General features: G+C 35.7%; 4 protein-coding genes across 10 annotated transcripts; 3 read left to right on the forward strand and 1 right to left on the reverse strand.

The window, feature by feature from the left end:
* Positions 1–363: 363 nt before the first annotated feature.
* On the forward strand, positions 364–3663 carry LOC112492981 (ammonium transporter 2 member 5). The gene is made up of 3 exons (XM_025077845.3): positions 364–1040; positions 2318–2603; positions 2962–3663. The coding sequence occupies exons 1-3, from the start codon at positions 453–455 to the stop codon at positions 3531–3533; spliced, it is 1446 nt and encodes a 481-aa protein (XP_024933613.1). The 5' UTR covers positions 364–452; the 3' UTR covers positions 3534–3663.
* Positions 3664–4911: 1248 nt separating this feature from the next.
* Positions 4912–7132, forward strand: LOC107425920 (guanine nucleotide-binding protein subunit gamma 1). Of its 5 annotated transcripts, XM_060811437.1 has the most exons (5): positions 4912–5501; positions 5914–5981; positions 6692–6744; positions 6899–6943; positions 7034–7132. In XM_060811437.1, exons 1-4 carry the CDS (start codon positions 5334–5336, stop codon positions 6913–6915), a joined length of 306 nt encoding a protein of 101 aa, XP_060667420.1. In that variant the 5' UTR covers positions 4912–5333; the 3' UTR covers positions 6916–6943; positions 7034–7132. The 5 variants fall into 5 exon arrangements, with proteins under 5 accessions (XP_060667420.1, XP_060667421.1, XP_024932868.2 ...); XM_060811438.1 differs by lacking the exon at positions 6899–6943 and having other exon boundaries at positions 6987–7132; XM_025077100.3 differs by lacking the exon at positions 5914–5981 and having other exon boundaries at positions 7017–7132.
* Positions 7133–8367: 1235 nt separating this feature from the next.
* On the reverse strand, positions 8368–11274 carry LOC125424307 (uncharacterized). 3 transcript variants are annotated; one of them, XM_048481338.2, is made up of 4 exons: positions 10994–11274; positions 10729–10807; positions 9752–10178; positions 8368–9433 (listed from the first exon to the last, which is right to left on the reverse strand). In XM_048481338.2, exons 3-4 carry the CDS (start codon positions 10148–10150, stop codon positions 8678–8680), a joined length of 1155 nt encoding a protein of 384 aa, XP_048337295.2. In that variant the 5' UTR covers positions 10151–10178; positions 10729–10807; positions 10994–11274; the 3' UTR covers positions 8368–8677. The 3 variants fall into 3 exon arrangements, with proteins under 3 accessions (XP_048337295.2, XP_048337293.2, XP_048337294.2); XM_048481336.2 differs by having other exon boundaries at positions 10972–11274; XM_048481337.2 differs by lacking the exon at positions 10729–10807 and having other exon boundaries at positions 10972–11274.
* A 6888-nt stretch (positions 11275–18162) lies between these two features.
* Positions 18163–21948, forward strand: LOC125418376 (protein LONGIFOLIA 1). The gene is made up of 4 exons (XM_048461808.2): positions 18163–18570; positions 18715–20220; positions 20340–20526; positions 21298–21948. The coding sequence occupies exons 1-4, from the start codon at positions 18418–18420 to the stop codon at positions 21885–21887; spliced, it is 2436 nt and encodes an 811-aa protein (XP_048317765.1). The 5' UTR covers positions 18163–18417; the 3' UTR covers positions 21888–21948.
* Positions 21949–23297: the final 1349 nt, after the last annotated feature.

The raw sequence follows: 23297 nt of genomic DNA on the forward strand, positions 1-23297 counted from the left end.
CACTTTTCGGCCGGACCTCCAGTGTTTCCACTCCTAGCCGTTGGATTCCCCGAGTTATAAAAAAAAAAGCCGTTGGACTCCCCGCCCTTGTTGGACAACAAATAGAAACCAAAAAGATCCCTTTTATTTATAATTTATAACCTTTCCTCAAAACATTGTCATTCACAAATTTAACCTCTCTAGTACCCATCCAAATGTTAGATGCAAATAATAAACCATGGACATTTTGGTACCTCCACATCCATACAACACAATCACGTAGATATAATAAATAGTGTGTATATATATATATATATATAGTAAAAAAAAAATAAAAAATAAAAAAAAATCCCAGCTATACCCAATGAGTATTTCGTAGCAAAACAAAAAGTCCCCTAACTAGCTCATTCCTCTTCACTCTGATTCTTTCTTTCTCAAGTCAAGCCCCGAATTTGGCGGAGTCGAAGCTCAAAATGGTTTTACCGGTGAACCTTCTGCCGGACGATGCCAATCCAGAGTGGATGAACAAGGCCGACAACGCCTGGCAACTAACTTCCGCCACTCTTGTGGGCCTCCAAAGCGTTCCGGGCCTCGTCATCCTCTACGGCAGCATAGTCAAGAAAAAATGGGCCCTGAACTCCGCGTTCATGGCCTTCTACGCCTTCGGCGCTGTTCTCTTCTGCTGGGTAGGCTGGGCCTATCATATGTCGTTTGGCAAACATCTCCTACCGTTCTTGGGCCAGCCTAACACGTCTTTGGCACAGAAATTTCTGCTAAAGCCAGCATTCCTTGGCAAATTCCCAAACGCGACCATGGTTTATTTCCAGTTCGCTTTCGCGGCCATAACGCTGATTCTGATAGCTGGAGCGTTACTGGGGAGGATGAACTTCCGTGCATGGATGTTGTTCGTGCCGCTATGGCTTACGACGTCGTATACTGTTTGTGCTTATAGTATTTGGTCACCCAAAGGGTGGTTATACATGCTTGGGCTGATCGATTACGCTGGAGGATATGTCATTCACTTATCATCCGGTGTGGCCGGGTTCACTGCAGCTTACTGGGTAACACCTACTCTCAAACCCTTTGGTTCTATAAAAAAAAAAAATATATATATATATATATATGGGGTTAATTGCGAATTAGTATACGAGGTATGCGAATTGATCTTTAAAATTAAAAATTATTTAAATTGAATTTTAAAAATTGAATTTTTTTTTTACAAATCAATTCAATTTATTAGCTTTATTAATTTTACATTTATATAACATCATATTGACATCATAACTTGCTTTTCAGAAAATTTTTTATTTTTCTATTTTGTATTTATTATTTTTTAATTAAAAATTTGTATCAAATTGTATTTTATTTAAATTAAAATTTAAAAAATTGAATATTTTTTAACCTAAAATTAGATAAAAAAATACAAATTTAAAATAAATTTGGAAAAAATTAAATAAAATTATTTTAATGGACCAAAAATTAATAATAATTCCATTAAAAAAAGTCTAAAATAAAAAAATTTAATTTTTATAATTTTTTTATTTTGATCTAAAAAAGAGAAGAATGGTAAATCTACTTATATTCACTTGCGAATCATTGATTTTATAAAAGTGAACCATAAAAAAATTAGAAATAGAATGAACCATTTTTATTTAAAAAGATAAAGATGTAAAAGTAATAAATATAAATTATTAAACCAAATAAAAATGAAAAAAACAAAATCACTAATAATAAATTTATTTTTTATATTAGACCAAAATAACAAAAGCATACAAATTAACATTTATTTTTATTTTTTATGGTTTGATATAAAAATTATTATAAGTTTTGGATCTGAAATTATTTTATTTAATTTTTGATCCAAAATTTCAATTTATTTTTATTTTTTTATCTAATTTTATGTTTAAAATACTTAATTTTTAAAATTTTAATTTAAATAAAATAGGAATGACAATAAAAAATTAATACTTAATTTTTGAAATTTTAATTTAAATAAAATAGGAATGAAATAAGAAATTATAAATGTAAAATAAAAAATAAAAAATTAAATTTTCAATTTTTTATTTTTATTAAAAAAATTATAATATCAATATTATAAATATAATACCTGTATAGTAACCTCATCTAATAATAAAATTAATATCATTAATCAACTAAATTAATTTATAACAAGTTCAAAATTTTATTATTCAATTTACATAATTTTAAAAATTTAAAATACTAATAACAATTAATGCAAATACATATATATATATATATATATATATATATATATATATATATATATATATCATTAACGATCTCGACGTTGTGGACAAATTTATGGGCGGTGGTGCAGGTGGGAGCCAGGCAGAAAAAGGACAGAGAGAGGTTCCCGCCAAACAACATCCTTCTGATGCTGGCAGGTGCGGGATTGCTTTGGATGGGATGGACAGGATTCAACGGTGGAGGTCCATACGCAGCGAGCATGGATGCATCACTAGCCGTCCTTAACACCCACCTATGTACGTCAACCAGTTTGCTGACGTGGCTGATGCTTGATATTCTTTACTTTGGGAAGCCGTCTGTGATCGGTGCCACACAGGGCATGATTACTGGCCTTGTCTGCATCACCCCTGCTGCTGGTATTGTCACCCTCATTACTGGCCCTTTTCTTCCCTTCATCATTTTTGCCTACTTATCTAACAATATTTAATAACAAATATGAATTTTATATAAATATTCTTTTAGAAAGAGAAAAAATTCTATATTTTGTAATATCTTTTTGAACGCTAAATTAATGATTTTTGAAATTTTAGATCAATTATAACTTCAGGACATGTATACGTGCAATGGAAACATATAGTACGGATACTATAAAAAAAAAAAAAAAAAAAAAAAACCAACATAGTTCAAATTTTGATTGATTCGGTTTTGGGTTAGAATTATAACTAAAAAGATGAACTTTATTATTCATTCTTTTATGTGTGTTGGGAGAAGCAGGAGTGGTACAAGGTTGGGCAGCTATAATAATGGGGATAATGTCAGGAACCATCCCATGGTACACTATGATGCACCTCCACAAACAGATTCGGCTCCTCAAGCAAGTCGACGACACAATGGCCGTCTTCCACACCCACGCCATCGCCGGAAGCCTAGGTGGCATTCTCGCCGGCTTCTTCGCCGATCCAGAACTCAGCCGCATTTTCGTTTCAGTTGACGATTGGCCGCGTAATATTGGTGTCGCTTACGGCTTAGCAACTGGGCGGACCACAGCGGGGTTTAGGCAAATGGGTATTCAACTACTGGGCATTGGATTCGTGATTTTGGTCAACGTTTTTACGACCTCAACAATTTGTCTGTTAATAAGGTTTCTAATCCCGCTTAGACTGGAAGACGACGATCTGAGAGTTGGAGACGATGCGATACATGGAGAAGAGGCTTATGCTTTGTGGGGAAATGGTGAAAGACTAGAGAATTCTAGGCACAATTCGGTCTACAACATGGAAGATTTACCTCCAGTGGTGCCCAAAGATGGTGATGCTGGAGGGGACCAAGTAGTTCAAAACTCATAGATGTTGTAATTAATTTCCAACTTTTAGCAAAGGATTTTATGATCTGGGTCTCCACCCAGCAATGCCTGTGTGCATAATAATTTATGGAACAGAACCAATAATTCTAGTGCAGCTTTCTTTGCTCTGTGTCAATGCCGTGTTGCAAAATCTGCATTTTAGTTATTATTATTTTCGTTTTTTTGCTTGGCTTAAAGCAATGGGTGGTATTTTGCAGGCCACTGAGCAAACAACTTGCAGGGGTGAGAAAGTGTTTCCCTTTCCCTTTCATCGCCGACATAGTAATGGGCCTTTTACTTTATCTCTCTCTCTCTCTCTCTCTCTTTCTCTCTCTCTCTCCCTATGCAATACATTCCCTTGTTGTGGTTCTACTATTCATATTTTGTCTCGGCATCACAATTTCAGTGCTGCCATTGAAGATGCTCGATGGAATATACAAGTAAATGACATCCACATATAAAAATTAAAAATTAAAAATTAAAAATCCAATTCTATAAAGAGCATAAAAAATATGCTACTACATACAATGTCATTTTTATATAATTCGTCATCATAATCTTAAAGTTTAACGTCGCCCACTGCACATAAGTGATGAAATTTTTGAGGCTTAACAAGAAGGGGCCCATGACATTAAGCTCTTTAATACAAATGTTAAAATGTTAGTATTAAATTTTGACAAAACAATTTAACAAACAAACAATGTCGGTTGAAATGTCAAATATAGCATCCTATATATCATCTTAGACATCTGGCTTGTATTGGAGATACAGGGCCAAAATACCGAATTTATATTTTAGCATTTACAGTTCTTGTGACATTAATCCATTAAAGATGCCGAGTGTAACATAGAAAATTAAAAGAAAAAAGGCACTTTTTCAACACAAAAACAGCATCTCGTTCTGCTGGTCACCACTCAGTCACCACTTAGAGAAGGCAAGCACCTTGGTAGGGTATAAATGAAAATATTAGTAAATCATATATATTTATTGTTATAAATCATAACTTTCAATTACAATATAAAGAAAATATTAGTTGTGCTTTTATATAGTTATTTATTTGGAAAATGAAAATTTAAACATCTGAATCAAAGAGAGAAAAGATAAATAATAAGAAAATACACGGCGAATGTTTATTACAGAAAAGCAAGAGAATTTATAGAAATGGTTAATTGGTTTGGTTCTTTTTTGGTCGGAAAAGGGCAGTATTTTGGTCTTTTTTCCTTTCATTTAAAGTCAATATTTTGGAAATTTAGGATTATTTTAATCTATCAAAATATATATAAATATATATATATTTAAAACTGAAAAAGTTGCAAATAAAACAAAAAGGAAATAGGAAAACCAATTATTTATTAAGGTTTGTTTTTGCTATCAAGGAAAAAACGGCTTTCCTTCCAAGAAGTTAAGAAACAGACTACGAAGCAAAGAGAAAAGAAGGCCAAAAAGTCATGCTAATTTTCTGCATTTTTAAATTGTTGGTTTCAACTAAAAAAAGAAAAAAAAAAATACACTGGCAAAGCAGACAGAGAGGGGGAAAAGTCGATCTTGTACGGAAATTCTATTTCTCCGAAACTTTTAAATAAAAAGGGGAAAAAAAAAAAAAAAAGAAGAAGGAAGACTCCACTCCAGATCTGCGTGGGTCGATAAGAGAAAGAGAAAGAGAGAGAGAGAGAGAGAGAGTAGTTGAATGCGGTTAATTGGTTGAGAGAAATCAGAAGCATGGGGTTCAAATGAATGTGCTGGTTTGAAGTATTCTTTCAGTGGAGGCTCCATATTTGCAGTTAGTTCCAAAGTGTGACTACTGATGGAGACTGAAACGCCATCGTTTGCCAACGAACAGCTCGATTCTTCAGTAGGAGGAGTAGCAGGAGGAGTAGCAGCAGCAGGAGGATCAACCTCCAATGATAACAGAGGAAAGCATCGGATTCTTGCTGAGCTCAAACGCCTCGAACAAGAACTCAAAAGCTTGGAGGTTTTTCTTCACTGTTTACTTCCTCAACTTTCCGTCTTTTTTTTTGGTTGTGTAGGAATGCTGTTTGTTTCCCTAGAAAGTTGGTCCATTAGAAGAACTTTCGCATTCTTTTCTGCTTTTGCTTCCGTTATCGTGAACCTTGGTGTACAAGCTTTTTTCTTTTTCTTTTATTTTATTTTATTTTATTTTTTAGCATGTAAATATTATACTTAATGCAATGGCCAACAAAAAAAAAAAAAAAAAAGAGTTACACCTAATATTCTTGGAAGCAAATTCTCTCTCTTTTTTTGGGTATTTTTGTGTAGAATGAAAGAAAATGAGATATTGACTATAGTTGTTTCTTTAACCCATTATTAACGTTCGTCGAATATGAGGGAGTTTCTTGGATTTCCCAATTGGTTTGACTACATAGGGAGATTGGACCGGGTTTAGAATGAAGCGACCTGGAGATGTTCCACTCTGTTGGGTATTTTGGCATCGGTAAATCAAATTTTCTCTTAGTTTAAATCATTGATTAATTGGAGTCGCTGATTTTATCAAATTGAGAAAAGAGGCTGTTGAACGAATAAACATCTGATGGGCATGAAGTTGGTAAATCCCTAACAAGAATATTTTTGCAAATTGGAAATTCTATGAATAAGTAAGAGTAAAGGCCGCTTATTAAACCTTTGTTATTATGCAAATTATGTAGCTTGGAATCTGAGTTATTGATTTTGTTTAACTTTGAAACAAGTTTGAGTAAGGAGAAAATGCATGTATTTTTTTACTGTGAATTTTGTTGAATGGTAATAGCATTAGCGACTTAAATGCCCATGAAATCAAGGTGTAAACAGACCTGTTTAAGAGCTGTCTTAAGATTGCCATTGACAGCACTGCTCTTGCTATTGACCTTCAGGATAAATATTTGGTTTGTTTTGCCTTTTGATGCTCTATGAATTTTCTAGCCTTCTTGGAACTTCGTATCAGATATTCTTAGATGCCAACTACAGCAGTGTTCTATTTATTGTCATTTTTAATATTTTTAAGCATTGGTTTTCTTTCTCCTACAAAATAATAAATTCTTGACTACTCTGTTCCTGTGGAATCATAGGTTATGTATTAAGTTTTTCTCTTTAGCTGTATGAACTATAGTATAGGCATATCAATGTTCTTTTTCTGATTTATGTTTATCCATTTCTTTCTCTGTCCAGGAAGAGTTGGAAGAGCTTGAAAGAACCGAAAATGTCTCATCAATATGTGCTGAGTAAGTATGAGAAATGGTTCTTCATATCCTAATTTCTGAAGATAATAACTAATTCTGCAAACTGAAGTATTAAGAATGATTCTTCTGGCATCATAAAAGTTAAATACAATGGATATGATGGTTCATGATGATATATTTTTGTCCGTGCCCCTAGATTGCTGCCCTATATAGAAGCCAGACCAGATGCTTTGCTCCCAACGTAAGTATCATAACATTCATCTTCTCACTCTCTATCACTTCAGGTTGCTCTTATTTCTGATGCTCCATGATAGATGTATTCCTATTACAGAACAAATGGCCCAATAAACGTAATGTGGGATCGATGGTTTGAAGGACCACAGGATTCACAAGGTTGCAGGTGTTGGATACTCTGATTTGTAAGCAAAAATATATATATATATATATATATATTTCTTGCCATTTGTTGCAAGATGGTTTGAGATATCCCATATAGAAGAACTAGTTCATCTGATACAGCACAATTTTCTTTTGGCTAAATGTGCTCGATTAATTTGATGTCCATGTTGATTCTGAAATTTTGGGCTATAGTTGTATCACGGGCAAGTGTCGTCCACCATTTCAATTGAAAGTTGTATATCTGTTACATCTACAAACTGAAAAGCCTGTAGAAGAGTAAGAAAAAGAAATTTGGCTTTTTACCAACTTTAAAGCCATTGTTAAACAAGACTATGTCAGGTAGCCTGAGATCATGCTGACTGCAATTATACAGGGATTTGAAGATGTGGGATCCACGTAATTATATCACAACCAACTACTTAGAAACCTGAGTGTTCATATTCGATATGATATTTAATACCAGGTGAAGCACTTTTTTAGCGACAGTCACCCTGTAAATATCCAACGAAAATTGCTCTCTGCCAAGCTTAGTGATGACTTGAGATTGGTCTTTTCCTTTTCATCTTTTATGTCGTTAGCGGGTGCAACAGGGCTGGAAAATCAAAATGGTGTCGGTTATCGTGGGAATAATTTTACAAGGGTGGTCACATACACCTTTTTTTATTTGTACTTTTTTGCCCTTTTCCGCACGACCTTTTGGTATTGGTAAGGAACAATTTGTCTTTGTTGTTTATTACTCACCAAAAAAATTTGTCTTTGTTGTTTATCATGGAAAGGAAAAGAATTCTATGTTGGATTATGTGAAATAAATAATGTATCAAATTCTCAATCGACCAGATCTAAAAACTCCAAACTTCAAACTTCAAACTTGGTACATAAAATAATCCACCACCCTCGAAAAACCCAAATAAGATAGCCACCAACCACATTGTAAGTAGCTAGAAAGGCTGGAATTTCTTCAACAAAAGAAAACATGGTAGAATACTCTTTGGAACCCTTTTGAATCCACAATGGACTCCTTGGCAACGGAAACATAATGAGGAGATTTTAATTTCCCCACTAACAGCCAGTTGATTTATTGACAATGAGGACTAAACAATTAAAATCGTAGAAACTAAAGTCAACAGGACAGCAACTTTACATAAATCTACAGAAAAAAAAAAAAAGAAAAAAAAAAAGGCCCATTTTGTACTTTACATAAATCTACAGAAAAAAAAGAAGCTCATTTTGTATCAAGGTTTCAAACTAAAGCAAGCTAAAGCCATATCAAGAAAAGCTGAATGAAACATATTAAAAGACATTTCGTATTTAACTTAGGAAACAGGATGGAATTCAAAAAGGCGTAAACCGATGGCCGACTTTGCATGTATTTCGACATGGCCGTAGTTTATAAAGACAAAACTGAATTCCTTCTAGACCAATTTACATGAATTTACACGACGGAAACAGGCAGCAGAATGTTGTCTACATCAGAGGAGAATGTAACTAGAATCTTCAGCAGATTCCATAATATGTCAACGAGTGAGCTATACTATTGATTGGTTTGCGGACGGTGGAGAAGTAGTGATGGAGATGATTAAAGAACCTGAGCAGACAAGAGGTGTCTTAGCTGAAATAGATGTTCCTCATTAGAAATATGAAGAGAAAGGCGGAGATTTGTCAGCATGGATTCTTGTTCCCAACTCAAGGGACCTGAAGCATGAAGTGCCTGCACAGTTGACTTGTAAGCTTGAAGTTCTAGTTCATGAATGTCAACATTAAGTTTTTGAGGAAATATGGATGGATGTTTTTTGCTAGATAAAGATGGAAATGTTGACTCAGCATCAGAACTATGACATATGACTTCCATAATCTTATCAGAACTTCGGGAGCAATCATCAGCGATCGGGTTCAAATTACAACTAGCAACGGAGCATTGATAACTATCCTCAGTATACTGAGGCTGAAAAGAATTATCCATCCACAAGTTTCTTCTTTTTTGGATCACGGTACCTATATCAGTAGATTTGTTTACCATTTCTTTTTCCACTTCGACCGGAGGAGTAGTGTTTCCTTTATCTGGTATTGTTGTTCTTTTCTTGAAGCTTCTTTCCAAAACCAGGTCCTTGGAGGATGATTCAGGATGACAGGCACGACCCTTTTTCATGTTCCTTAAATAATTGGAAAATCCGAGACGATTATGCATGCCCTTCTTAAGAACTTTCTGCCTCTTTTGCTCTCTTGAGCAAGTTTCTTCACGCTTTACCAGTGCTTGAGCATTGCATTCCAAGCTCCCTGATTGCTCTAGAGTATTCAGTCTACAGTTTTTGGCTTCCTGCTTATTTTTTGGGACCTGTAGGAAATATCAAATATGTGCTTGGACATCAGAAATATCTCATATATTCAAATACAATCAAAAGTTAAAAACGCTTTCCCCAAATTATAAACATCAGGGAATATTTGCATGTGGAAATATCATAAAAGGTGAGCTTGCAAAACTTTTAACAATCATAACTATGAAGAATTGTGCTTGTATGTTAATCATTTGTCCAAATTCATGTAAATGAATAATTACAAACAAACTAGATGTTCTTAGTAGCAAAAAACGCAAGCAAAACAAATATTAGTTTTACATTTGGCAAGGTTCAAGAGCAAGAACTCATTCCCTTACCTTTACAAACATAGACCAGTTATTCTCATGCCAAGCTTGCCGAATCCTTAGATCAGATGCATGAAATTCCTTAAGTTGGATTGACCCAAAAAATTTGATAACCAAGCGGTTATTCTTCAACACTTTTGCTACCTTCCCAAGCCTCCAACATTGCTTATCAAATGCTTCAGCTATATCACCAATGGTCCATTTTTGCTCCTGATGATGTGGAGGCTGAGGCCTGATTTCTTCTTCGTGAACCCTTTCAATGACAGGCTCTCCTCCATCGTCCATGAGTAACTCATACCTGACAATGTAGTAATCACCATCTTCTGCAATTATATTACCACAGAACCATGACCCATATGGATCTTTTTCTCTTCTTAACACCTCCACTGCACTTCCCTCTTCGAACTTCATTTTTCTTTCAAATCTTTCAAGCTTGAATCTGAAAATTTAAAAAATAAATAAATAAAAACTGGAAGAGCCTCTCATGTGATATTTACATTTATCCAATCGTTACATTGATATTCTCAAATGGATACTCAGAAAAAATGCAGATATACACTGTTAAATTTTCCCCAACCCAAGTACAATTAGGCAGCGCAGATTGAAGGATCTAGGTAGTTGAGTAGAAATCAAGATTTCATTCTGAATTATAAATTTCTTCACCATCACAGAGTTTAAGCAACAAACAGAAAAAAGATCCATCATCATATACAAATAAACTGGTTTAAGTCAAAGCAATATAGGCCTTCAACAATCCATGTCACGATGAAAGTAAACTATGAGATCTTGGTCCAAACCAATACAACTTCTAGTTGAATCCAAAATCAAACTTTAATTTAGCCTCAGAAAAACAAAATTTTATATGGGGAAAAAAAAAAAAAAAAAGAAAAAAAAGAAGCTAATCTGCCAGTACCAAATAAATTCAACATATTACAAATCACAATAGATAAAAAGGGCACAAACTTCGTGCTTACTCAAATAAAACATACCGTCTTTGTAACTTCAGATGATTTCTTTTCTTCCTTTCTCATAATAAAGCATGCAACCCAGAAGGAGAATTACACTAAACTATATAATTAAAAAAAAAAAGAGAATTATAGATTATATTTAGAAAAACCAATAAGTGGGATATGAAAATAAGATTCAAAAAAAAAAAAAAAAAGAACAACAGTAACAGTATAATTGTGAAAGTGAAAGAAAGAATAAAGTGAGAGAATTGAATGGGGATTAACCTCAAAGCGAGATGGGTCTTGCCTGTTATGCGGAATGGTATTGTATTTTTGTGCTTCCTTTCAATTGAGATTTTAATTTGCAAAGATTAACAATACTCTTGTTTTCAATTGATAAATCTTTTAGAAACAAAACTTATTAATTATTAATCCCGTAATAGAATTAAGGATTCGTAGCTAATTGTCTCCCACTCCCTGAGATTTAATTGGACCATGCTCCATTTTCCACTACGATTACGTGCATATCCTTCTTGTGTTGCCTCATTGCTCTGCGTTTTGGACACTCCCTCCCATTCTGTGACACCCTTACAATGATGAAGTTGATTACTGGGTTACACGTGGAAGATAAAATGGGTGAGCCCCTCTTTGTTTGGGTACGATCAATTTTACTTCTCTTTCTTTCCAATGTGATTTCGTCACGCAGCCACTCTTATCTACATGTTACGCAAGTGGTTCTGGTATTGGGCCTATTAGGCCTTTCTGTTCAAAAATTCTTATTTATGCCCCATTTTATTGGGCTAAGTCTCGAACATTAAAAGGCATTAGCCCATTCTTACCTGCCGAGTTTCGGCTTTCAATCTACACCAAAAGTAGCTCCAAGTACACTTGGAAAATAATTTATATTCACTTTGTTTAGTGTTGTATTGAACTCCATCAACCAAGGCTAGACGATGGGAACTAGGGCAACATTTTCAGACTTCCATCTGTCTCCATCAGTCATAATTATAAATTAATTCTCATTTTATACATGGAATTTTAGTATAGATATCAAACATAGTGATTGAAGCAGTTGTGATTTTATGAAAAATAATAATAATAAATAATTATGAACAGTTGGCTAAATTAATATAGAACGTAGAATCAAACATATGAGGAAATTGAAATGATATAAATAAATAGAATTTTATGCACAGATTCAGACGACTCATCTCTTTTGTGTTCTTTAATTCGCAGGTCAAGAAATGGTTATTCTTTGAGGAGGACTGCAATTAAGTTATTTATCAAACAGTTGTGAAAACTCTTTGAACTCGTTTGATTGAATAGAGTTGGCCTTTAAGAGTTTCTCAACCCTCTCATTCATTAACATTAAACTAAAAAAAAGATAGTGATTTAAAATTTTAAATATGTGTTAGTGAATTGTAAAAATCTTTCAGAAATCGGTACTTAATATAAATAAATTGAAGATGAGCTGGCAGGCAACAACCAAAGTGAACAAGACCATTACATCATCGATCATCATGATGCTCTTAAATATAGAAGTAATATGCATTGAAATGTGAACAAGTTATTTCAACTTTCATAGAAAACTTAAAACATTAACTGATAAACTATTATATTATAAATTAGTACTTAATCATGTATATATTTAAGATTATATAATTAACAACTCCTTCATAATAATAATAATACGATTCCATGCTCTTCGTTTCCCTAAATGAAGACCCTGCACTTATACAGAGACAGAGAGAGAGAGAGAGAGAGAGAGGAAAGGCATGTGAGGGTGGGCAATGGGCATCCATCAATGTGAGAAGAGCCCTTTGCTTTTGGCAGATGGGTTTACGCTTCCCAAGCAAAGTGGAAAAGAGAACCAACCTCTCGCTTTTTCCCTCAAATACATTTCATTTTTGACAAACCTGCAAAAACTTTTTTTTTTTTTTTTAACCTGCAAATATTTAAAATGTGTATAAATATATTTATATATATCGCTTTCCATTTGTCCTCCTCTTTGGCCCCATTAATTTGTTTTTTTAACTTTAAAAAGGGTCCTAATATATGTTTTGGACTCTTGCGAAAATGAACCTGCTCATGAATGGTTTTACATGTATATATGCTTCAGCTCACCACCGTAAATTCCAAACCCTTGTCCTTTTAGGCAAAATCTAAATTTGACATTTACATATCTAAATTATTTAATTTGCAACTTTTAAGAGGAAAAAGAGAAAAAGAACTCATAGTTGGTTTGTGTTTAGCAGCGTAAAGTAGTAGGCCACTGTGACAACAGTAACTAGATATTTATTTTGAAAAATAAGAATAATTTTGCTGTTTGCAGTGTAAATATTATTTGGTACATTTCAGTAATTTTAATGGGATATAATATAGAAAGACCAAAATAAATAAAGATATTGTAATGTCAATATATGTTAGAGTTATAACTGATTAATCAACATCCAATCCAATTATTTATGGATAATTATGGAGAAATAAAAGGCAAGATCTAGCAGAAAAACATGCTAATGTAAGATATACGTCATGGCATGTGCAATCTGCATGTATTATCCAAACTTAAAAAATATATATATATATATAAATAAAAATGATAATATGAGAAAATGAAAATAAGGTAACATCATGTGCATGCTGGAAGAACCGCGCCCTCATAATTGGATGTTCTGTGAAAAATGTTGGATATAGTAGGCGCATGACACATATTCCATACATGTAATTAGAAGATTGATGATAAAATCCAATTGTGGGGTTAGAGTTAGCCTTCCCCTACTACATTCCAAAATTGACAACTATTCATAGGCATTTATATTTTGCCACTATACTTTATATTATAATTTTCAAATTTAAAGGAGATAATATATATATAATTATAGATTTAACCTTTGGTCATGACACATTCTTTTTGTTATTGGATTATAAGTATAAAGGTACTCGAAGACTATTTGACTTGATATTTCAAAGATATTACCGGTGGACCATAGCTCGTGCGTGGAAAATAAGTATGTGAAAGAAATATGTAACATTTTATATTGGACAGATATTTATTATAATTAGTATGTATATCAAAAAAATAAGGACACAGTGCAATAAAATTATACACAAACTAAGTAGTATTTACTACATGTTCGCTTCTCGTGTGAAATATTAATAATTTATTTTCGTTTATCTCGTAATAAATATTTTCTTTCACTACCAGATTTATACTTTTCAAACAAGGTAACTTTTTTATGAGCAAGAAAATGCGTTAGCAGAAATAGAGGAGTATCCGATAATATTTAATAAAGTCAAAATAAAAAAAGGTTTTCTTTTTTCTGGCTGAAAAAATAAAGAATGAGAGTTGACAGTCTCCGAGGAAACCCAACTACTGAACGGCAGGGAAAGGAATCAGAATCCCATATCCTTCATGATTGATTCAGCATTCCCAAATCAATTCTCTCCAATCAGCTAATTTGTAGAATAAAATATATACAAGTTAATAGAGCATAGGGGATTCTCAAACCATACAAGCTTAGGGGGATAATATTCCACATAGGAATTAACGGCACATTTCCACGAGCTAGCTTTGCTACAACTCATATATTCACTTTCTTATATATATATATATATATATGAAACCCCCTATTTGTAATTTGTTTACTGAGTAGCCCCAAATCAATATTCCATAGACCAATAGAGCATCCATATATGATAAAGGTGAAAGAGAGTTTTGGAATTTGCCCTCTTCCTTTCAAAGCCTAAAAGGGCACAAACCACTGGGCTTCTTGATTTTTTAATTACATGGGATACAGAGGAATGTGTGCAGAAGTGGTGGGTCGGTGAGAGAACATGGGAGTTTCAGGTTTGGAAACTGTGCTCTCCTACCATATTCATGTAACCAGGACATGGGAACTTGAGGAACTTATGAAGAGAGTGGACCCACTCAGTTTTTATTTGATTTTATTTTACTTTATTACTTTGGAGAAATTACTTTTATTATTTTCGTTTTTTAATATTTATTTATTTGTTTTACAGTTAGTGGTCAGATCAGATGAGTAAGATGAATTTATGATGAGGAAAAGGGTTGAAACTTCAAAGTGGGGGTGTACGCAGATCTGAAATGCATGTGGATTAATTGAAAAGAGAGAGAGAGAGAGAGAGAGGGATGAAAAAAAAGTTGAGAAAGGAGTCTGGCATGCTTTCTTTTATAGTTTTATTACATTGCATACATAATAATTGTTTTTAGACCCAAAGACAAGACAAATGAAAGAGATGTTAGGTCCTTTAAGAATGTGAAATATAGGGGGTTGGGATAGAACTCCACAGACTAACAGCCTCACATGGCACAAACAGAAAGCCTATGCTTTTATTTATTTATTTGTTAATTTATTTTTTTGGCTTAAGACAATCCACATGGGGTGGCAGCCTGACCCCGATTCTTGATGATTGGAACCACCCCACTTATTATGACGAGGCCCATGTCATACAGGTGATTATGTTGTGACTGTAATTGACTATGTTTGGCAAGCAGGAAAGTTATTTTCCTATCAAGAATTTGATTTTGCATTCCATCCTATTGGAATTGGGATTAATGTCACATCAATGAATCCCAGTAACTTGGATCGGGTTTTGGCTTCTTCATTCCCAGAATTTTAACTCCATGTTTCTACCTCAAGCTCAATTTTACTTTCAGTTTCATGGCATCAATCAGAACGGATAATAAAAATGCAACTAAAAAAACTAGTGAGGCGAATTTTCCCCCCAAAAAAAAAAAAAAAAAAGTTGTGAGACAAGGAATGATACATGCTGTTTTTTTTTTTTTTTTTTTGAAGTATGATGAAGGATCTAAATTATTTTCAATAAAATTTGTTACTTCCTGTATATAGTTGCAGTGTAGATGTAAATGGCATACAAGGAAGGTATAGCAAACAGTAAAAAGATGTCACCCCCTGAAAAATAACCAGAATTTGTTTTATCTGGCTAATTCACAAATGAGAGTTTGCTACACTACTGTGAATATCGCAAATTGATAACTAGTGAGGCAAATTGATAGCTAACATTAATAACATGTTTAGAAACCTCTGTTATCATACATATCCATACCTTCTCTATGAGTAAATATAATTTAATTTTAAAAATTATACCTGAATAGGATTCACATGTACATAAAAAAAATAATAATAATAATTTATTGGGAAATATTGCATATAATTTGAAATATATATAATCTTAAATAAATAAACACAAGTTGGATTAAACTAGAGTTGATAACCCTGTTAGCCAATCAAATCTTAGAAGTTTTAAATTCCCAATTTTGGATTAGGTTACTTGGGGAGTTGACAGCAGAAACATACCAGCTGCACATTCTTGCAAGTTACCGACCAACTTGCAGTTCTGCAACTTACAGTTTTAGTAATAAAATTAAGACGAAATTTATATAATATCAAATTTCCGAGTACGTTGAGAAAGCTGTAATAGACTTTATTCTAATCAAATAAAAGTATTTAAATCACATTTCAATTTTAAGCTAAGCCAAAAATCCATGGAACGTATGCATTTTATCAAGACCAAGATCCACAAAATCATTAATCATATTTATAGCAAGTGTTCAATTGTGAGTGCATATAGTCACGCATTTGCTAAAACCATAAGCAAAGAAATCATCTTGATATTCACACCCTTTTAACTCAACCAAGTGAGTTTACCGTTGGAAGAATAAAACCCCAATTTTAAAAAATAAAATAAAAGGAAAAATCCAGACAGAATTGAGGAAATTCATAACAGATTTTAAAAGGAAAGCAGAAATCCTATTAAACGATATTGTCTAATGTGAGGCTATAACGGCACTAATACCACAGCATTGTCGTAAATTTATAAGATAAGTTACGTGAAATGCAAGCGGTTGATGAAATTAATGCAGCAAACTTAGCTTAGCTTAAAAAATAAAAAATAAAAAATAAATAAAAATTGCTACACAATATAATCATGCATTTAGAAATCTGGACAGGGAAAAAGTTAATTTGGCATCAACCATATATATGTATACGGTTTGGACTAGTTGATAAATATCAGCATCAGTCAAACAGTGGATAACCACAATGATTGAACATGCAATGGCCATTCGAATTCGGAACTTCAAAAGCAGTAGAAACAGTTGCCACAAAGGGATGAAGTATGATTGTAGTCGTTGGGCAAAAGAAGATTGATATTTGGGTTTTGTTGTGTTTGAACATGACACGTAATACGCCTTTTGGCCACACCACATCTAGAAGTCTAGCCAGTTTAACATTCATGCAACGCAAGAACCTTTCAAGGATGCTTTAAATTACCGCTGCTATATACTATATAGTTTTTCCTTTTTTTTTTGTTTTTTCTTTTCTTTTTTCATGATCAATATTTGTTCAGCCAAATATCAATTAGATTTATTTTATCCGGTTTGTTTAAATTAAGTGAAAAGGAAAAGTTTGTTTCTAAATATTTGAAAAGAATGTTGAGGAGTGAAGCGGTGAACCCATGTCCTTGTCTTGTGCGAGTCTATAAGAAGAAGAGATAAGAGATAACGGCAGAATCTTAAAAATTCATTCATGTAGATGGCTATACACGTGGCAGGTTCTTGATAAAAAGCATTGCCTCTGTGTTGCTGGCCACTTGGTTCTCTCGGAAAAAAAAAAAAATATATATATATATATATATGTCAAGTGAAAAGCCGGTATTTGAGTGTTCTTACGTGTACAGAGTGCCACCTGTGAATTCGTATGCAGGGCACGTGTCAAGCAAGGTGAATATGGTCACCGCGTTCCAAGTAATCGTCCGCCTGTGAGGGTGAGATTGGTGCAACCGTCTCGCTCTCGCTTTCCAGTCCATATTCAATTATCCGGTAAAGCGCCTACTACGGAGCTGCGTCGTTTTGCTACTTCACGCACGCTCATTAGAGGAGAGAGACTGGCTTTATATAAAAAACAAAAAAGAAAAAGAAAAAAGAGAGATTAATTTCCAATGCTTTACTCACGGGCTGTCCTTAATATTTCTCATCCTACTTTTCTCAGTTCTCTCAGTCCTCAACTTCCCTCGTGATCCGCGTTAATTTGCTGGTTTAAGTGCGCTAAAATATTATCAATGAACGCCCATCTGATGGAAGATCAACGGTGGAGATCTTCCCTGAGTTGGAATCAATAAGAAGGTATCAAAGTATATAAACAGGCGTATGAGTTGGGGGGTAGTTTTGGGAATGAGAGGGTCAAGCCGGTCATCAAAAGCACGAAAATCGAGGAAGTGGGTACCTGACACGTAGAGAGCATCACCCACGGAGCCAGCCTGCGGGTCCAGGTCCTTGCGCTCGGCTCTCTCTCTGCAATAAAAGAAAATTAGAATCCCAATTTCAAAGTCCCCGCCCCATTGTTTAAGGACCCAATTGTCAATTTTCTTAAACCGTCGAAGCACTTTTGGCATTTTGCTAAAATAGCAGGGGTAATTATTGAATTTCGATCTTTATATTACTGCCCTGCCTTTTTCCATTAAGTCCGCCCACCCCTTTAAAAGACCAGAAAAGCGGGAGAAAACAGATTAAAGCATATTCGGCGCCTGAACAAAATCAGAGAGAGAGAGAGAGAGAGAAAGAGAGAGAGAGAGTGAGTGGGTGTGGTACGGAGAAATGGAGATTGGAGAGTTAGAGACTCGATAGTGATAAGTTTGGGTGAGAGTTTATTTTTATTGTTTAGAGAGAGTGAGTATTGAAGGCGAGGAAAAATGACGACGGGGATAGTACAAGACCAGAATCTGGAGAAGCATATAGAGAAACAGATGGGTTGCATGGCTGGTTTCCTTCAGATCTTCGACCGCCACCAGATTCTCGCCGGGAAACGTGTTTATTCTACCAAACGCCTCCCTCCTTCTGTGCTGGTGAGTTTATTCAACTACTCTTTTGGCTTTCCCTCTGTTCAATATGGACCTTTGGGAAGGTACAGGAAAATGGTGGTTCCAATCTTTTTCCACCCTTTTTGGCTTTTTAGCCATTTTTTTGATTGGGTGTAACAAAACTCGCAGGCTCAAACGGTAGATACGGTACCGGAGTCGGAGAGTACCATTGGGTCTCCGGCTTTATCTACAGAATTGGAGACACAACAAAGAAACAGATCAACAGCGTCACCGGACCGATTGAAACAATCTCCTACGATGACGGAGCTCCGGTTACCGGTGCCGGAGAGTCCCATAGTACCGCAAGAAACTCAGCCGAAGTCTCCTCTTCCTCTTCCGGTTTTTGAATTCAAAGAAGGCACTAGGTCCTCCTGGAAGTTCTCAAGAGAAGCTCCGAGACTGTCTCTGGATAGCAGAGCCACCACTGATGCCAAAGGAAGTCTCTATCCGAAGGAGATCAGAACAAATGCAGCCGTTTTGTCGGCCAATCGGTGCGAGAACTCAGCAGCAGAAGGAGATGACAACGATAAGCAGCGTCGTTCACCAAGCGTTATCGCCCGGCTGATGGGACTCGAACCATTGCCCCATTCAGATCCCGAGCCAGTCAAGAACGCTGAACTGCGGAGATCTGCTTCCGAATCCAGAGTTTCCAGAGATCTGTATCAGTACCGATTTATCGACGGAAACACTTTTCAGCTGAAGCAATCCCAGCAAGCCAACATTTCCAGCAATGTAATGAGAGACAATGCAGCAAACGAAGATCGAGCTTATAATGCTAGAGCTGTAGATCCAAGAGGGTATGTCGTACGGGATGCGAAAGCCGAGCCACCTAAACTTCAGCATAAAGGGATGGGACAGAGGAAGAGTTTCTTCAATTCTGCAGACTTCTTTCCCGAACCTAAGCATACAGTATCAGTCTACGGTGAGATTGAGAAGAGGTTGAAGATGAGAGGGATCGATGAGCCGTCCAAAGATTTGGAGACTCTAAAGCAAATCCTAGAAGCTCTGCAACTCAAAGGTCTCCTCCATTCCAAGAAACCTTCGAACCTCAACTACAGGAATTTCGTGTACGACCGCAATTTTTCGCACGATGAATCTCCCATTGTTGTAATGAAACCATCCAGATCAGCTGTTCCGATGAGTCGACCATCGAGGATGGTCGGCAGTGACTCTCCTCCGCCTTCAAGCTATGGATCAAGACCCAGTAATCGCCGGAATCATAATCTCTGCGGCGAGACTTCGCCGGCTGTGAGCCCGAGGCGTGACCGGACGGAAATTGATCGGAATGTGCGGTACCAATGCAGAGGAAGGAATTCAAGTCCCCCGCCGTATCGGGTTGAGAATAGCACCAAGAGTCCGAATAGGAGAAGACCGTTGAACGTTGAGACACAACAGAGGAAAACCAACTATAATGATTTCGTAGACCAGAGAAGAATCTCTCCGGTTAGCTCTCCTAAAGTTAATTCGAGGAGGATCATTTCCGATCAACAAACTTCCTCCAACCGATCACCAAGGAACAGAAAACGAACCGCAGAGATTTGTCGGAAGGAAGAGAAAGTGTTTCCTCAAGCAGAGGACGAGTCATCCACCATGTCCGAAAGCAGCATAAGCACGTCTTCCCAAACCGACGCTGAGGTAAAAGACAGTTTGATTATCTTCATTTTAGTCCACATTATCGATTTAATCAAAAAACTAACTTCGTAATTTAGCTTAAATTTATCTGTTATAAATGCTTCTGTTCTGTGTGAAAACAGAGATCTAAGGTGGAGGAGTACAAGGAAGGTCGGAGCCTGTTGGAGAGGTGTGATAAACTGCTTAACAGTATAGCTGAAATCACTGCAACCGAGTTGCAACCGAGTCCCGTATCTGTTCTCGACTCGTCTTTCTACAAGGACGAATCGTTGCCGTCCCCTGTGTTGAAGCGTAGCATTGATTTCAAAGGTGATGGAGACACTGGTAACTTTTTTCCATTTGCTAGATTTTGCATTTGACAAACGGTGACGTACGCACTGTATTTTAGCCCCTCTAGGTTTTAACAGTTGTACTGTCCTGCATTACTCTCTCTCTCTCTCTCTGGGTTGCGAGTTTGTGGTCCCTACCAGAATGAATATTGTGTCAGTTTTGGTTTTATGAACCAATAAAATGCACTCCACATCAGGACTCCCAAAAGTGTTTCACAACCAGCTCAGCACTATATTTCCCCCACAATAAATCTTGGTGCTGACGTGGTTGTTGTCGATTGGTCCGAGCTTAACCACTAGAGGGGAGAGGGAGAAATACAGGTGAGAATTCTAAAATGTGCGGGAGGTGGTGTGGTAGATTTGAGTTTCACATTGTAGTTCGGTGTGGTCGTACACTGCGATGTTGATGGCAGTGGCGTTGGATAAAGACGGCGTTTTTTTTTTTTCCTAGTCAAATGGAATCCATTATTGATGAATTGTAACTGTAATCGATCATCCACATTGATAAATTGGAAAGAAGAATAGATAAACCGACCTTTTGCTTCTGTAATCGTAGTAAATGTTTGATTCCGTACATCGACGTGGTCCAGTGGGGGACCGTTCGGTTTTTTTTTTTTTTAATAGAAATTTGGAGCATGTTTAATTCTTATGCAGTTTTCGATGTGTTCCTTTCTTTAATTGGAGCTATACACGATTATTTTTGTTAACCATTTACGTACTGACTGAGCTTGTTTGTTCTTGGAAATTCCAGATCAACCGGTTGAATTTGAAGATGAAATTTGGATTCCGGCAATCTCGCCCGTTGAATCGATGTTCAATGATTCCGACGACTGTGATCTGGTCTATATTAGAGAGATTCTACAAGCTTCCAATTACTTGCCTGAGGATTCGGACGTCTTCCAATTACTAGAAAAGCAACAATATCTCAAAGGGAAGGACACGTCCAAGGCATCCAGACTGCGGAGAAGGCTTATTTTCGACACCATTAATGAAATTCAGAGTCGAAATCGACAATTACCGCCTTGGAAAACTGTTTCTTGGACGAATTATTCGACGGCGGAACAAAACTCAGTACGACAAATCTGGTTGGAATTTCGGAAGATTCGGGAGAGGGATGAGTCGGAGAACTTGGTCGAAGTGATATGTGGAGTGCTAAGGAAGGATCTAGCAGGGGATGCCATTCATGGATGGGAGGATTGCCCGATTGAAATGTCGGAATCCGTTTTGGACATCGAACGGCTCATATTCAAGGATTTAATTGGCGAAACCATCCGTGAACTCGCTTTCTCTGCTGCCAAGTTTAGTAAACCCTCCGCATCTTGTAGGAAATTGCTGTTCTGAAAGCGAGGGAATATTTGAAACTAATATATATATATATATATATATATTAATATTCGGCGCTTTTTTTCGTTTTTCCCTTTTTTTTTTTCCTTCTTTTTGGGAATATTATTCTTAGTCTCTATTTGTTTTTTAGATTAGAATTTGCCAAAATGTTGAGCTCCTCACGGAAATCAGGAAAAATCTGAGTACCTACCTACTTTGCAACTGTAAAATAACTGGGGGAAAAAGAAAAAGTTGTTTCTTTTCATGTGAATGTACCACCTCATTAACGATGTTACCGAACTCGATGTGGTATGAGAGCTTCAAGCTGCGCATATTGTGTTTATATGTGGAGAGTATTAAAGCCATCTTTCTATTAATAAAATCACGAATATTTCATAATCAATATCAATACTTAGAATAAACAACTGAGTTATATTGTTATGCACCAGAGTTGGCAAAACCATAATTATGATTGCTTCTTTCTTTCTTCTTTTGTGCTTTTTTTTTTTTTTTTTTTTGGTTGAATTCCATAATTACGATTACTACTTATACTATTGTTTAGCAAAAGTAATTATATTGTTGGAACAAAATTTTCCAAATTGTTTTTACCAAAAATTGCACAATAGGTCACATTGCATGAACAAGCATTCATTTGTTTATATACCTATCCATAAGTTTCATTATTGTTTTTTTTTATTCCTTAGATTTTCTCTATTCTCAATAATGACTAACTGAAACACCCGGGATAGTATGTTAGAAGCATGCCTTGTGTCATCCTTTAATATGACAAAATTGCTGTGATAATACAAGAGGAAGTATAATGGAATTATAGGAAAAGGTTCACATACAGTGGGATTCGTCGAAGATTAGAAAACAGTTACCTCAAGCATACTTTGTCTCATGGGATGTGTGGGCCTTGAAGGTACTGTAGGGCTTAATGGCCCGTATCCCCCACAGAGTCAGCCTCCTACTCTTTTTGACAGTTGGCCAGCCCATTCAACCAGAGGCACACGCGCTGTTATTAATGAGTAAAGCCCACAAACGACCTAACAAAGAGAGTCTAATTAATCTTCCTCGGTGCATACCCATTACTTGTGTGTTCCCCTCTCCCAAGTAGAAATCTTTAAGAAGCAAAAACCAAGAATTTCTGAAAGAAAGCTAAAGAAAATGGGGTCCTTGTCATGTGGAAAGGACACAAGCTTATCTATGAATGTAGTGGGGACGTGGATGGGTGCACTGGCAAAGCCACATGCCCCTATTATGGACTTTTTTTTCATTTATGTGCTACATTATTTTTTGGGGCTAATAAAACGGTGACCACATCTGCCCAATAATAAAAAATAAATTAAATAAGAAAAGAAAGGGTCTCTAATACTGTCCAATCCCTGTGACAGTCCGGGAAGTCATAATAATCTCCTGGTCGTTGTC

The sequence above is a fragment of the Ziziphus jujuba genome, chromosome 9, assembly GCF_031755915.1.
Source record: "Ziziphus jujuba cultivar Dongzao chromosome 9, ASM3175591v1".
NCBI lineage: Eukaryota > Viridiplantae > Streptophyta > Magnoliopsida > Rosales > Rhamnaceae > Ziziphus > Ziziphus jujuba.